General features: G+C 42.8%; 1 protein-coding gene across 1 annotated transcript; it reads left to right on the top strand.

The window, feature by feature from the left end:
* The first annotated feature begins 631 nt into the window (after positions 1 to 631).
* Positions 632 to 11,968, top strand: ALDH8A1 (aldehyde dehydrogenase 8 family member A1). The gene is made up of 7 exons (XM_076333658.1): positions 632 to 820; positions 4,971 to 5,118; positions 5,505 to 5,660; positions 7,073 to 7,222; positions 7,880 to 8,136; positions 8,964 to 9,125; positions 10,608 to 11,968. The coding sequence occupies exons 1-7, from the start codon at positions 683 to 685 to the stop codon at positions 11,058 to 11,060; spliced, it is 1,464 nt and encodes a 487-aa protein (XP_076189773.1). The 5' UTR covers positions 632 to 682; the 3' UTR covers positions 11,061 to 11,968.
* The last annotated feature ends 2,689 nt before the right edge of the window (positions 11,969 to 14,657 follow it).

Below are 14,657 nucleotides of genomic sequence, written 5' to 3'. Positions count from 1 at the left end.
TTGAATTGAAGGGCCACTTGGCTGCTTGTATTGTTTGATGTTTGGGGATATTGGTGGAAAAAAGAGAGTTTCTTATGTTTAAAGTCTTTTGCTTTGGCAGAAGCATTGCTTTTGGGGTTACAAGGAAAAGTATTGATGATGACTTTAAAGGTCCCTTCCAACCCAAACTTTCCTATGATTCTATGACAAAGGAGTGAACATGAGCTGCAGACATGCTAGTCCAAGTGTCTTTTCTCTGTGTCTACTGACGGTAAGGAGCAGATCCCTGGCTAGGTGTTTGGGTCTTAAATTATTTTGTAAAGTTGTTGCAAAATGTCTTCAGACTGTAGCTTGAAAAACTGGTATAGGGAGAAATTTCCCTGTCAAACCATTCTTTTTCTCCCCTTCTTCAGTACTTTATTTCCTATAGACAGAGAGGGGCTGTTTTCTAGCAACTAAGCTGATCCTGCCTCCCTGCTTCAACTCCTAGAAAAGAACCAGGTGTCACAGAAATAGTAATTTTTCCCCCTTTCCTCTTTCCTGCTGTTGTTACCAGGGTTCGTTCCCACTTGTGAGCAAGCGGTGCAGGGAAGACAGAGAGAGAGGGGGAGGAGTTCAGCCTCGCTGTGAAAATACATACAGACCTACTAATCTAAATTGATGCCTCGTAGAAATAAATCACAGATGAAGCAAGTGGCTAACGATGGCTCACTCAAAGGCTCTCTTAGTGCTGGAAAACTTTATAGGTGGCAAATTTGTTACTTGTTCCTCCTATATAGACTCCTATAATCCATCCACCGGAGATGTCTATTGCAGGGTGCCAGACAGTGGCAAAGAAGAGGTGAGTACTATCCAAATGTACAAAGTGAAAACGTTAAATGCACATAACATTAATATTTTGAGTGGGAGAGGCTGAAGGTGAGAGAACAGAAAAATGCTGAAGACTTTAATGCTTAAATGAGTAAGTTCTTGATTATATTGTAGTGCTGTGTAGTCTATTGCTGTGGCAGCGAATACTGTTGTTCTTTTTTTTACATTTTGCTGTTAGAAAGTTACAGGCTGGATCCTAGGCTGGTGTAAATCAGCAAATCTTCAGTAACTTCAGTGGAGCTCCTTCAGCTCACATGGGAGATGTCTTGTACATGAGTTAACAATAATGCTCAGACTGGCTCTAAATATAAACAGTCTGTAAGAGAGAAAAAGGTTTATTGATCTCCTCTGTAAATAAATTTAGAGGCACCGTATACAACTAAATGTGTTCTCCCTTAGTGTCTTGATGATTTGCAGTTGTTATTTAAAAGGATACTTGGCTTGCTGACTCTTCCCTGAAGATGGTAAAAAGCTTCCAAACCTCTCTGGTTTTGGTATTAGCAGTTGGATATTAAGTGGAGGTGATGAAGTGGCTGCAGTGAGTGTACGTTTCCTTATAACGTAGCCTGTCCTCTGCATCAGTGTAATGTTTCCTAGTCCTGTGCTCTCTAGTGGGATGAATGTTTCCTGGTACCTTATACGTGTTCAGGGGTGGATGGGCAAAGTAACATTCATCTGGGGAGCTGCAGTTTCATTGATGCTACTATATAAGGGACCTACAAGTGTGTGTCCAACATAATACTTCAGATTTACTGAAGAGAAATGACTGGAAAAGCTTGGATAACGCAAAGGGCTTGGAAAATATTGACAAGTAGTGTACAGTATTTTCAAAACTTTTTTTAAAACAAACTGCTACTGTGTGTAGCTGTTCCCTTCACTTGCATTTCTATCCTGTTGACATCTTTTCTCTTTGCTTCTCTCAGCAGAAACCTTTGCACTGTAATTTCAACAGGGTAAATATTTGCTAGGTGCTGATGACCAAGGGTTAAAGAGTAACAGGTTGGGTTTGCTAGAATACATCTGTGTAAGTTCATTCCAACCCTAGTTGTGCCTGAAAAGACTTCTCTTCGATGTGCAGATGCAAATCTTCCTGTTCATTCATTTGCAAAATCATTAAAATGAGAGAGATGTGAGAATGCCAGAACAGCCTAACACAAGTAGGCTGCTGGCCATTCTGGAGGTATAGTTCAAATATAGTAAAGAGCAATGGCTTTTCTCTTTCAGCTTTCTGAGTTAGTGGTTGTGTGTAGCAGCAGGAACCCGGTTTAAACACCTGTAAAGTCATCGAGTGCTTTACTCCTGCCTTTAGACAACTATACAAGAAGGTTGGGCTCTGCAGAGCTGGCATCCGCTGGTGACTGATGGAATATGCTGCAGGGGAAAATGCAATCACGTACTACTTAGAGGGTATCTAGAGATATCAAAATAAGCATCTAGACCCAGGTTCAACAAAGAACTCGGGACGCTGGTTTCTAACAAGGCTCAATGTCCAGTTGGATTTTTTCTTGGTTAATTTTAGTGGAAGGTTAGAAGGCAGAATGGAGACAGAGAGCGAATCTGTTGCTGACCCTGGAATTTAACACCAGGTCAGCTGCAGTGGCCATTTCAGCCAGTTTCCGCCAAAAACACCAAATGTTTTTTTTCCAGGGGTTAATTTGTTCCCCAGCTAGATGTCTTAAATTCCAAATAGCAGCACCAAAGCAAGCTGAACAGGTGCCCTGTATCTCTGAAAGACAGGCTGCTGAGTGCTAATTAGTCCTGGCAAATATCTCCGTTAAAAAAAAATCTCTCTTTAAAGAACCTTGCTCCTGTGCATCATCCCCTGGGAAAGCAAACATGTCCTAGGGCAGTTTTGGGTATCTTGGTATCAACCTTTTATGACAGGCCTGGACTGTGTGTTCTTTCTCTGTGTCTGTCTTACGCAGAAGGGGAAAGCAGAAGGAAGTGTTTCAGACACATGAGTTCATAGTTGAATTCTTATGCATGTTTTCTCTGTGGCTCAACTTTCTTTGCTTTTTGCTAGTCAAACTAAGTAACCGCTTAACCTTTGTACGCTCTCTTCTTCTGTACAAATCTCTCTCCTTCTTTTCCTCCTCCTTTTTTTTAGATCAATCTACTGCCAATTCATTCCTTCCTTTGCTAATTTTCTCATCTGCTGTCTGTGAAAATGCAACATCTTCTTCCTTCTTCTAAACCCACTGGAGGGTTAAAAATGTAGATAGCCTTAACTTCACATCAGCCCTCTCTTGAAGCATGCAGCACCTGGTGGAAAATGCCACAGAGGAGAGGACAGATGAGAAGCAGCACCACAATGGCACCTAATGATGGGAGGGTGGAAGAACAAGTTAATTAGTAAAGGTGGTATGGTTTCACAGAGGGTGAACCTTTTCAGGGTGGTGTGCCATCCACACCTGACTCACTCAAGAAGCTGCAGTTCCCCTTTCCCAGGCCTGCTTTGGCCCTGCTCCAGCTGTTCGGTGGCTGACAGCTTGCCACCGTCGGCACCTGAGCAGTAGGTTGTCAAACTACAGTCGAAAGAGTAGAGTCTAGGTTTCTGAGCTTGGCCAGTGGTCTGTGTGACCTTGTGCGAGTTGGTTTATTTCCCACCTTGGCTTCTGTCCCAGTATTGTTCTGGCCCTCAAACTCTGGTCCTTACTTTTAGGGAGACCATAAATTCTGATGAGCATGGAGGGGAAGGTTTTTCACCTATTGTGCCCTCGTTAGTAAAACATCATTGGAGTGTCCATAAATTATTTTGTGATGGTTTTTATAACACCCATCATGATGTGAAGGAACAAATTTGGAACTCAGTTTTGTGGAATTGGTGGAAAGGAGCCTTCAGTGACTGCACGGGAACCAGCAATATGGCAACATTAGGAGAGGTCAGAATGATCTGATTAATATTACATCAGCATCCTCCTAGTCATTGACTTTGGCAGATTTCCAAGAGCTGAAGAAATTTATGAGCAAAAATCATGGGAAACCAGCTAAGACAGCTTTGGCTAAAAGCCCACCTTGATGTGTATATTAGACATTGGAAGCAATAAAGAAGTGATAGACACGAAGCAAAAATCAGGAAATAGGGCAGTTAATTAAAATATGGATGGATGTTGGTAACCATCTTTAGTAATCTGATAAGACTGGTAAACATCAAGAAGGAACTGCTTATAAATCAGTAGATGCAGGTAACTTCCATTTTAGAGCCCAGGGGAATGATTGATGGGAGAGAGAGCTTTCTGGTGAATTTTAATCCTTTGAAGCCTAGTCTGCTTCAGAAGAGTGCTGGTAATCTGGTAATGCTGGTAATCTGCCACTATTCAGAAAGGTCCATGCAGCAGTTATATACATCTCGGGCAAAATACTGACAAGACTGGTATGCATCTAGATAAATACATATAATGATCTTTCATATCTGTAGACTTCATTAGGTATCTGATGAGAGAACTGACTAAACCCCAAGAGTTTAGAAAGGAGCTGCTCTTTTTGTTTTGTTTTTTTCTGTGAGGGCGTTAATGAGTTTCTAGTTGTGATCAGGTAAGATTAAAAATTTTCTCTGTCTATTCTGTAAACATATTCTTAGTCCTTGCTTGAACCAGCCAGGGGAAAGGGAAGAGGAAATCAAAGGCTAGCAGGGCATACAGTCTGTTCCTTCCCCAACCTCTTACTTTCATCATTGCCCGGTGTGGCTGAAGTCCTGTGTTGCAAGGACTGTAGACATTTAGACTGAGGCTGCATTTGCTCTGGGAGATTCTTGCACTTTCCCCCATGAGAAACAAGGTTCTGCATGGGTTCAGCCCTTGCTGGTGCCACTTGACCGGTCCGGCATTTCCTCCAGGCCTGGAGGGTTGCCCACAAATCGCTGGAATTTAGAGAAAAGCAAGAGTTACAGTGACAGTTTCTTTTCTAGATACTCTATTTCAATAACACTTCTTGAGTTATGGGATAGTGTCCTGAGGAGAGGAAAATGGAGAAGCTATCAATAGTCACAACTCTGAAGAGATGCAGTCTTCCCAACGTGATCTGGATTATTAGCTTCTCAAATATGAATTAATCTGCTGATTGTTTGATATTCTTTCTAAGGCCTTTCATTAACATTCACCATCCCTCTTTTGCTTTTTTAGGTGGAAGCTGCTGTCAAAGCTGCCAAAGATGCCTTCTCAATTTGGTCCTCAAAAAGTCCATTGGAAAGATCTCGGATCCTGAACAAATTGGCAGACCTGATTGAACATGACTTGGAAGCATTTGCACAAGCAGAGTCAAAGGATCAGGGTAAAATTTGGAACTGTAGACCTCCAAAATATAGTGTGTCTTGCTGAATATTGAAATGGAGGATATGGTCCAAATTTTTACTATGGTATGAACTGTTGGAGCAAATCGGAGTTGATGTGCATGAACTTTGCAGAAGTCACTGATTTTGGATTCCTGGGGCATTCTTGCTTTTCAGAATTGCTGACTTTGACTTCAGTTGTTAGATATTTGGAATGCAATAGTACAGGGGAGCTGTTGTCATTGACTATGGTTGCACTGTGCTGGGGATTACTTGAGCGCAGGACAAAAGACATTTCCCAAAAAACATGCAAATCAGCTTTCAGAGCAGAGTTTAAAGCACTGTTTCTGCCCATGATAACACAGCAATGTGCTTGTTTTTGTTTCAGGAAAAACTATTACGTTTGCTCGAACAGTGGACATCCCTCGGGCTGTGTACAACTTCCGATTCTTTGCCTCTTCCATCCTTCATCAAACAACAGAGTGCACTGAGATGGCAACCATGGGCTGCGTGCATTACACCTCGAGGGCACCTGTGGGAGTTGGTATGGTGCTCCTGAAATGCTGAAAAGCTTGACAAAGTGTCTGCCTCAGCAGTGGCTCAACAAAGAAAAAGGATTTTTCAAAAGCATTTAGTGTCTCTGGATCATGTGCTAAACACGACTAGTCTGCTAAAGCATGAGCAGCTTTATATAAAATCAGTTATGCTACTTCATGGTAAAAAGAATGCTTACGTGCTTTAAAAAGCACCTGTTTTAACCTGGTAGCTCTCATCCTCAAAATATCTCGTGTTTTGTACGCGTGTGCCTGCGTGGGTAAGTGTGTGTTACTGCTGTGGATCAGTGAGGCGTTCAGAAGCGGTGAGCTGCAGTTCCTGCCGGGAGAGCTGGATCCTCCTCGCCTTTGGGGGAGCAGCAGCAGCTTGCAGCGTGACATTTCAGCCTGTGACTGGAACGCACACGGGTGGCTAAACCCCTTTTAGCTGGGGAATTGCTGAACTCAGCCACTAGATGCTGCTAATGCTTCAGAAATAAAGTGGCTGTGCTGCGCTGACGAGTAATGGAGTCGTAACGATTCCATTATTAGGTGTTTTATCTAAATACATATGGATGTTCCACATTCACACTTGAATTATTTAAAAAATAAAATTGGCTAACCTAGAGGACCTGTTTAAAAGTTTTTGTGAGCGGTGGAGAACATGAGTACTTCTGGTAAAGTTACTCTCATAAGGAAAAGTCACTGCTGCATCTGCTCCGTGAAACAGTGAGAAATCTTGTGGCTTCTGTGAGCAATCACACCTAACAATTACAGACTGTTTTTCAGTTTCCTATAAATATGTAAGGTGAAAGTATACCCAAAGGCAATTACTGAAAAAAATCTGGTCATTCAGCAATTTGTGGAAACAGCAGTTTGTACAGTGATAAACTTTGGCACTCAGAAGATAGGCTAAAATTTATCAGGAAAATATGCACTGTATGTTATGCATGCTCTTTCTTGTATTAAAATTGGGGGGAAAAAAAAAAAAAGAGCTCTAAAGAGCAAGAGAAAGCAAGAGTGATCTGAGCTAACACACATTACCTTAACTTGCTGTTGGCTAACAGGGAATATTACTACAGACCAGTTGATGTGCATAGTTTTTATGGCTAACCTTGCATTAACGTTCCTAGAAAACAGTGAAAAGCTGCTGTGAATATAAGATTCTGCCCTGAAGATTCAGCAAAACTTATTCAGAGAATTTGGCTGATCACCCTTAGGATAATTTGCACAAATATTTTAAAATTATCTGCCTCTGAGAAATGTTTCTAGCTGCAAATTTGTTGTACAGTTGTCTGGAAATAAAAGCCATAGCCAAATTCCCTTCATAAATCTGAATTGGTGTATAACTGCTTGAGGTTAGAGAATCGAGTTTTGTCTTCCAGCAGACTGAACGCCTGTCTTTTGTGGGTTTGCTTTGTAGCTGGTTTAATCAGTCCCTGGAATTTGCCACTATATTTGTTGACCTGGAAAATAGCTCCTGCCATTGCATGTGGAAATACTGTGGTTGCCAAGCCAAGTGAGATGACATCTGTCACGGCTTGGATGATGTGCAAACTCTTGGAGAAAGCAGGTAAGTCCCGTAGCGTGCCAGGGAGGGGGAATGGGGTGGGAATGCTTGCCTGTGTGCACCATTTTTTTTTGTGGCAGAAATCAGAAAGCGCTCAAAGAATTTGGGAAATACTGTTTGCTGCAGCTGAATGTTGCACTGGAGAACAAAAAGCTCTCCCTGTCCTCATACTATCCCATCGCCCCACCCCAGCTATTGCCCAGTTTTTTCCACTGTCGTCTCATGAAAAGTCTTCCTGTGCCTCCTTTCCCCCTCTTGCACTCCACTTAAGGGTGTCCTAAGTCTGTAGTCCCAGCAGAGGAACCATGAGGGTATAAGAGAGTGAGAATCAGCTCTTGGTGGCTGTGTTGTGGCTGTATTTGGTGCACTATTAAGAAAAACTGGGAGGGCAACTGCTTCTTCCCTGGATGATTGACAGCTGAAGTCTCTGATGATGGAGGTCAGGCAAGCTTGACTGATCAGTGGAATTGGTTTTCTCTTTTAACCCATGACCCCCAGAGTTATTAAACATCATGCATTTCAGCTACTACGTAAGTTAAGTGTCAGTCTGTCACCCTAGAGCTACTGGTAATTTTCTAAGTTCAGAGACGAATCACAGTGACATGAAACCTGCAGAGCAAGGGAAAGGGTACGATGACTGTGTGCCTTTCTTCCCATCAGGAGTACCCCACGGGGTGGTGAACGTGGTGTTTGGAACGGGCGCCAAGGCGGGAGAAGCCCTCGTTTGCCATCCTGACGTGCCTCTGATCTCCTTCACGGGAAGCACGCTGACGGCCCAGCGGATCACAGAGAAAAGTGCTCCACACTGCAAACGGCTTTCGCTGGAACTGGGAGGCAAAAACCCCGCGATCATCTTTGACGATGCCGACTTGACCCAGTGCATCCCCATGACCCTGAGGTCCAGCTTTGCCAACCAGGTGCCTTCCACCTCTGTAGCGTATAAACCCTGTTTGCAGCAGGAGGTGTGCATGTGTCTGAGAGTGTGTGTGCGCGCGCAGGCACGTGTACATACCTTTGGATCCAAATCCTAAATTCTCGAGGTCTGTTTCAAGATTCTGTGTTGTAGGCAAACTGTAAATAGAAAAATATGAAAAATTTTTCATTATTCCACAAGCAGGGAAACAAAATAATAACGGGCTCTTCCTAGTACTCTCCATCAGAAAATAACAAGGTATCATTATCCCTCTCAAAATAGATATATTGCTTATCCTTCCAGAAAGCAGCTGTTTTTAAATCCCACCCTGCAAGTAAGTGGGAAGCTTGCTAATTTGCTGGAATTAAATTGGGAGACTCACCCCAAAAGTCTATCAATGTTCCTCTTCCCTCATCATCACCCTCAGGAGAGATCACCAAAGGCATGCAACTGCATCAGGGCAAATGTTCAGAAAAATAGCTTGGTGTCAGAAAGGAATAATCAAGAAATAAAGACAGAGATCATTCAGAATTGGAAATCACATTTCCTATGAAAAATGTTGGAGAAGACAACATGTAATCAATGAGAAATCAAATTTATTTGCATTAGTAAGTGACTGTACAATCCTGTTATTGCTGTTTTGTCTTTTTCTTCTCTTTTCTTTTTTAATCTGGGAAAAATCCTACTTTGTAGTGTTGGAGAATATAGTATGCACTCCTGAGGATGCAGGGACACAAGTCTCATTCTGGCATGTGACTCTAAATACTCGTCAATAGTACAATGTAATATGAGCTAATGTTGTTGTTTTTCTTGTGTGTTTCTTTTTGTTAGGGTGAGATCTGTCTCTGCACCTCCAGGATCTTTGTTCAGAGGGGCATATACAGTGAGTTTTTGAAGAGATTTGTGGCAGAGGCTAAGAAGTGGAAGGTTGGGAACCCCTCAGATCCTACAGTCGACGTGGGAGCACTAATAAGTGAAGAGCATCTGGAAAAGGTGTTGTTACATGGAGTTTATATGATCTCATCTCATCTTTTAGAGGGCTATGAAAGGTGATTTCAGAGGTGTATGGAAAGGACCATGTCGTCTCCAAGATTAGCTCTGAGGGATGATGATTCAAAGCCATTATAAGATATCTTTTTGATAAAGTTTCTGTTGCCTGTGGCCTGGGATCATGTGGTTACTCCAGAAAAATCAGCTCCATGGGGAAACTAATTTAAAATGACAAACAATTTTTTTTTCCCATTTGAAGTGAAATAATTCAAAATGCGTAAATCTAAATCCTGAATTTATACCAACCAATCTTAGAGTTCAGCAACATTCTCATGGATTTTAATATTGCATTTGCTGAGATCGCTTATTTGCCTAGTTAACAAGGTAAACAAGTAGTTAACAAGGTAAACAAGTAGCTAACAAGGTAAAAGTTTTATTTTTATATCACTCTTTGGCAAATTCTGGGGAGTACAAGACACAGTTTCCTAGGACTGCTTGCAGTAATTTGGAATTGTGTATGTGTAGAGGGAAGCTGAGATGGTGCACAGTTAAACACAGTCTGCTTTAGTGGCTTATATGAAATGAATTTTTACAGTGTCAGACAGAGTTCAGGAGAGCAGATGCTCACATCCCAAAACTATCTGACACAATCAGCATAAGCAAGAAGCAGACCGAAAACCGCAGAGTGAGAGAGAAAGCCAAGCCTTTGTCATGCTTCCTGACGCCTCAGCAGGTTCTCCAGGCCTGTTCAGAAGTAGAGTGGCAGAAACACCCACTTCCTGAGGTCCTCAGTCTGTGGCACCACTGAGGACTTCCGAGTCTAACCTACCAAGGTGGTTAAAAGAAGAAAAAGAGAAAGAAGCCCGGTGGTATCTCTGGTGTTTCTGTGGGGAGAGAAACCAGGCAATGATTTCAGAACAGCAGAAGTAGATCAATAGCATGTTCTATGTGTTCAAGGTAGCATATGATAGCAGCAGCCATGGAAACAGCTTTAATTATTTATTGATGAGATTTTCTGTAGCATTCATGGCTTCATCATCCTAGTGGCACGTAAACATTTAACAAGCCTGCCTGTGAAGTAGGAAAATATTACTTCCAGTAAATGAGTGAACCATGGCATGGAATACGTGGCAAACTGCCCAAGCTCTTGGAAGAAGGGAGGGAGGCTCTGGGACCACTTGTGTTTTCACCAGGGGCCCTACCCTTTTGAGAACACTTAGCGAGGAGGGCCAGTGGTGTTGCCTGCTAGGCTAGTAAGTGTTTGGAGAGAGAGAGATTGTTTTACAGCAAGAAATACCCAGCCTTACTTTTACAGAAACATAACAACAAAAGCTAGGGAATGACCTCTGTTTTTAGGAGGGAAGTAAAGGCAGCGTGATCCAGTTGGAGATATTCAGGGGCTCCTGTTGATGTGCCCAGACTGGAGAGGTGGACCCTCAGGATTTGGTGTCCTTTAGCAGTGACATTTTCCTGCTGCTTCCCCAGGTAAGGAGCTATGTGAAGAAAGCCCAAGCTGAAGGAGCCAGAGTCCTCTGCGGAGAGGGAGTGGATTCCTTGACTCTCCCAGCTGGCAACCAGAAAGGCTATTTCATGTTGCCCACAGTTATTGCCGAAGTCAAGGATGAATCTTGTTGCATGCAAGAAGAGATCTTTGGTCCTGTGACATGTGTGGTAGCATTTGATACAGAAGAAGAAGTGATCAAAAGAGCCAACAGTGTGAAATACGGCTTGGCAGCCACTGTGTGGTCCAGCAATGTGGGACGTGTTCATCGGGTGGCACAAAGACTACAGGCTGGATTGGTGTGGACCAACTGCTGGCTTGTTAGAGATCTGAACTTGCCATTTGGTGGGATGAAAGCCTCAGGCATAGGAAGGGAGGGAGCAAAGGATTCCTACGAGTTCTTCACTGAGGTCAAAACCATCACAATAAAGCACTGACATATGTCAACAGAAGTATTTTGGGGTAAAATAAATGACAGTAATTTGAGTTACCATAAATGGCTTTCTGGAACACAGGCTGCTATTGTGGCCATCTTTTGAACTTTGGTCAAGTAATATCAATGACAGCTGAAAACAGTCATCCCAAATGCTAATGTTGAATTCAGCCTTTCATGTTAAATGAGAAAGATCAGCGCGGACTCCACAATCAACCCAGCCCAAGCCAGATGACTTACTTATCTTATGGATCCTAAAGCTTTTTGAGTATTCCTGTCTCAAAAATCTCTCCCTCTAAGGCAGACTGGAGAAAGGATGATACATGACTGTACCTATGGTTGGTGAATTACCTTGAGGGACAAAGTGGCAAGCATGTTGTGAGGCTGATATTGTAAAAAAAAAAAAAAATCATCAGCCTGTTTCCACTATGTGCTGGTTTTGGCTGGGGTAGAGTTAATTTTCTTTATAGTAGCTAGTATGGGGCTGTGCTTTGGATTTGTGCTGAAAACAGTGTTGCTAATACAGGGATGTTTTCGTTATTGCTGAGCAGGGTTTACACAGCATCAAGGCCTTTTCTGCTTCTCACCCCACCCCACCAGCGAGTAGGCTGGGGGTGCACAAGAAGTTGGGAGGGGACACAGCTGGGACAGCTGACCCCAACTGACTAAAGGGATATTCCACACCGTATGACGTCATGCTCAGCATATAAAGCTGGGGGAAGAAAGAGGAACGGGGGATGTTTGGAGTGATGGCGTTTGTCTTCCCAAGTAACAGTTAGGCATGATGGAGCCCTGCTTTCCTGGAGATGGCTGAACACCTGCCTGCCGATGGGAAGCAGTGAATGAATTCCTTGTTTTGCTTTGCTTGCATGTGCAGCTTTTGCTTTAGCTATTAAACTGTCTTTATCTCAACCCACGAGTTTTCTCACTTTTACCCTTCCAATTGTCTCCCCCGTCCCACTGGGGGGGAGTGAGCGAGTGGCTGTGTGGGGCTTAGTTGCCGGCTGGGGTTAAACCACGACACACTATAAGCAGCACGTTCCACATACCAATCCATATTGCACTTCACTGGTACCAGACAAGGACTAATGCTGCAGCACACTAAATGCCTAAGGCAGTATCTTTAATCTATTGAGTGGTATTAAACCATGGGGTTGTGAAATTCTCATGATACACAGAGACAATAAACGTTTTAATTATAACCTGTTTTATGGTATGCAGCTGAATCATCCTAAGACTTGTTCTCCATTTTGAAATTACAGCCTTTTGTCACTTTTAGGCCTCAGTTTTTCACATCCCCGCACAAAGATTTGGCTGCATCACAGACAGTGTCATTCTTCATTAATAAAGACTGGAAGTGACTCCTAAGAGAACTAACTGTTGGAAATGTTAGCCACCAAAATGTAAAACCACTAACAACTTTCCCTCATTCATTTACAGGGCTTTTTTTTAATCAGGTATCTCACAAACTTGTTCACATTCCACAAAAAGAGAAATAAAGTTGGATACACATTCCCCCCCCCCCCTCCCTGAGATGGCTCTGTTGCTATTGAATTTTTACAGCAGCCCTTCATGATTTGTTTTTCAAGTTTTGAGCTGAATTTCACAGTAAACAAAGCTGCATGGAGTTTCATAAATGCCTGTATTCTGAAAAGAGCTAATGAGTTGTTGGAATACTTTTTCAGGGCTGTTGGGGAAAAAAAAGACACCTCTAAAATAGAAAAAGACTAATGAAAAATTATTACTGATGAGACGTGAAAGAATGGAGTAGCAAATGGCTCTGCTACTCCTCTGCACACCAAAAAGAAAATACAGAAGAGATTTGGGTTAATAGAAAATGCAATTTTATTTTTTGTGCCGTTTATGATGTTTTTAGGGGTGTGGAGCTATGATATGCAGGGCTGTAATACCTTGTAAAACTGATGTAGACAGTCTAGACGAGTCTCTAGACCTTGAACACTAATCCATACTTTTATTTCGATATTTCTAATTAAGATAGGTTTTTGCATAGTGTACCTTTCAAGAGTATATTTTCCAGAGAGGATTTTTTTTTTCCTTCCAGAGTTTGGCCAAGCTAATGCTGGGATTTGCACTTTTCTTAGCAAAAATAAAAATGCCAACAGGGCGTTTTAAATTACGGCTGCAGAAAGGCAGTCTTTTCTCTCTCTTTAAGTGCTTTTTGGTGAGAGGAGTCACTGGAATAAATAATGGTGGTGGTATCCTCACCTTGTGAGAGTCATGCCAGGGACTGCTCTAGAGGTCTTAGAGTGGGGGATGGATCCCACCTCTCCCCTTCCAGATGTCACTCCAGAGTGAGTTGCTTACCAGGAGCATTTGATACGTGTCCTGAATTGGCTGAAAAGCTGATTTTCTCTTTCAGAAGACTTTTTGAAAATAGCTTGTACCCCAGAGCTGGGGCCCGAGTGTGTGGCGAACCTTGAAATCTTTGGATCCAGCCTGGTTGCGGGGCAGACCTACCAGGCAGGCTGGGAACCTGGTCATCTGATGGGTTTGGAACAAGTGCCCCCAGCTGGAGATGAGTTAAGGAAATACATAAAAATGGTAGGCTTAGTGAATTGATGTATTCTGAAGAAGCACAAACATTTTGTTTTATTTTAAAACTCTGTCTAGGTCTATTCGTGACCATATGGTGGCAGCAGAACACCTGCATTGGTTTTTTTTATCCCCCAGTCACTCATTTTGCTGGGAGGGGGATGAACAACTATTATCAGTACATGTTTCATTCTGCCTATTTATTTATTTATTTATTTATTTTTAAAATCGTGTTTGAAAGAGCAAAAGAACCCAAAAGCTGTGAAATGCTTCATTAGTTTGGGGGGGCAGGCATTTTTAGCAACAGCAGATGGGATATTACACAATTAGTAGACTTGGATGGGTTCCTTTTCCCACCTGGATTTGGTCTAGGTTCAGTTTTAATGAGCTGAATTTTCTTTCAGGTGTTGATTTTGGCTTGGTGTTAGATGTGATGGGAGATTTCTCTATATATTTCATGTACAGGAGATAAAGGCCTGTGTGTCATCTATGTGTTTCTGGCCCAAGATATCCAAGGTATTCTATAGAGAGGTGGAGTAGTAGGTGGGGAGGGGACAGAGCTCTGCAGGACCCCCATTTGAGGGGTATGGAGATGGCAGCTCCATGTCCGGCATATAGCTCTGAGAGTTTCTCAGAGGTGAACTCTTGGGGTGCCCCATTTGGTCATCCCTGTGTCCAGCACCTCAGAGAGGTAAGGGAGGTCTGCCGGTGCTAATGATTTTGGGCAGGAGGGAGAGCCCATGTGAAGATACAAAATATCGTCCCTCTCTGCATTTTCCATCTGTAATGGACTCCTTCCTTTTCCAGTTAAGGTGCAGTTCAAGTGCATCGCTTTTTCTGCTATTTCTTGCCCTTTTAGATGAGTAGAGATTCACATATGTATATATACACATGGGTGGCTGGGTGGGTGTTACCTGGTGGAGAGATTTCTTTTCCTGCCTGTAGTAATGGGTAATTTTTGGATTTCACATGCCCACCTCCAGCCTCAGGTCCTAGCCCACAAGACAGCTGCTGGTGCTCGTGGCCGTGAAGCAGGTGACATGAGAGA

This window comes from Aptenodytes patagonicus, chromosome 3 (genome assembly GCF_965638725.1).
Source record: "Aptenodytes patagonicus chromosome 3, bAptPat1.pri.cur, whole genome shotgun sequence".
NCBI lineage: Eukaryota > Metazoa > Chordata > Aves > Sphenisciformes > Spheniscidae > Aptenodytes > Aptenodytes patagonicus.
The sequence above is the reverse complement of the archived record's forward strand: the minus strand, read 5'-3'. Positions and strand labels throughout refer to the sequence as shown.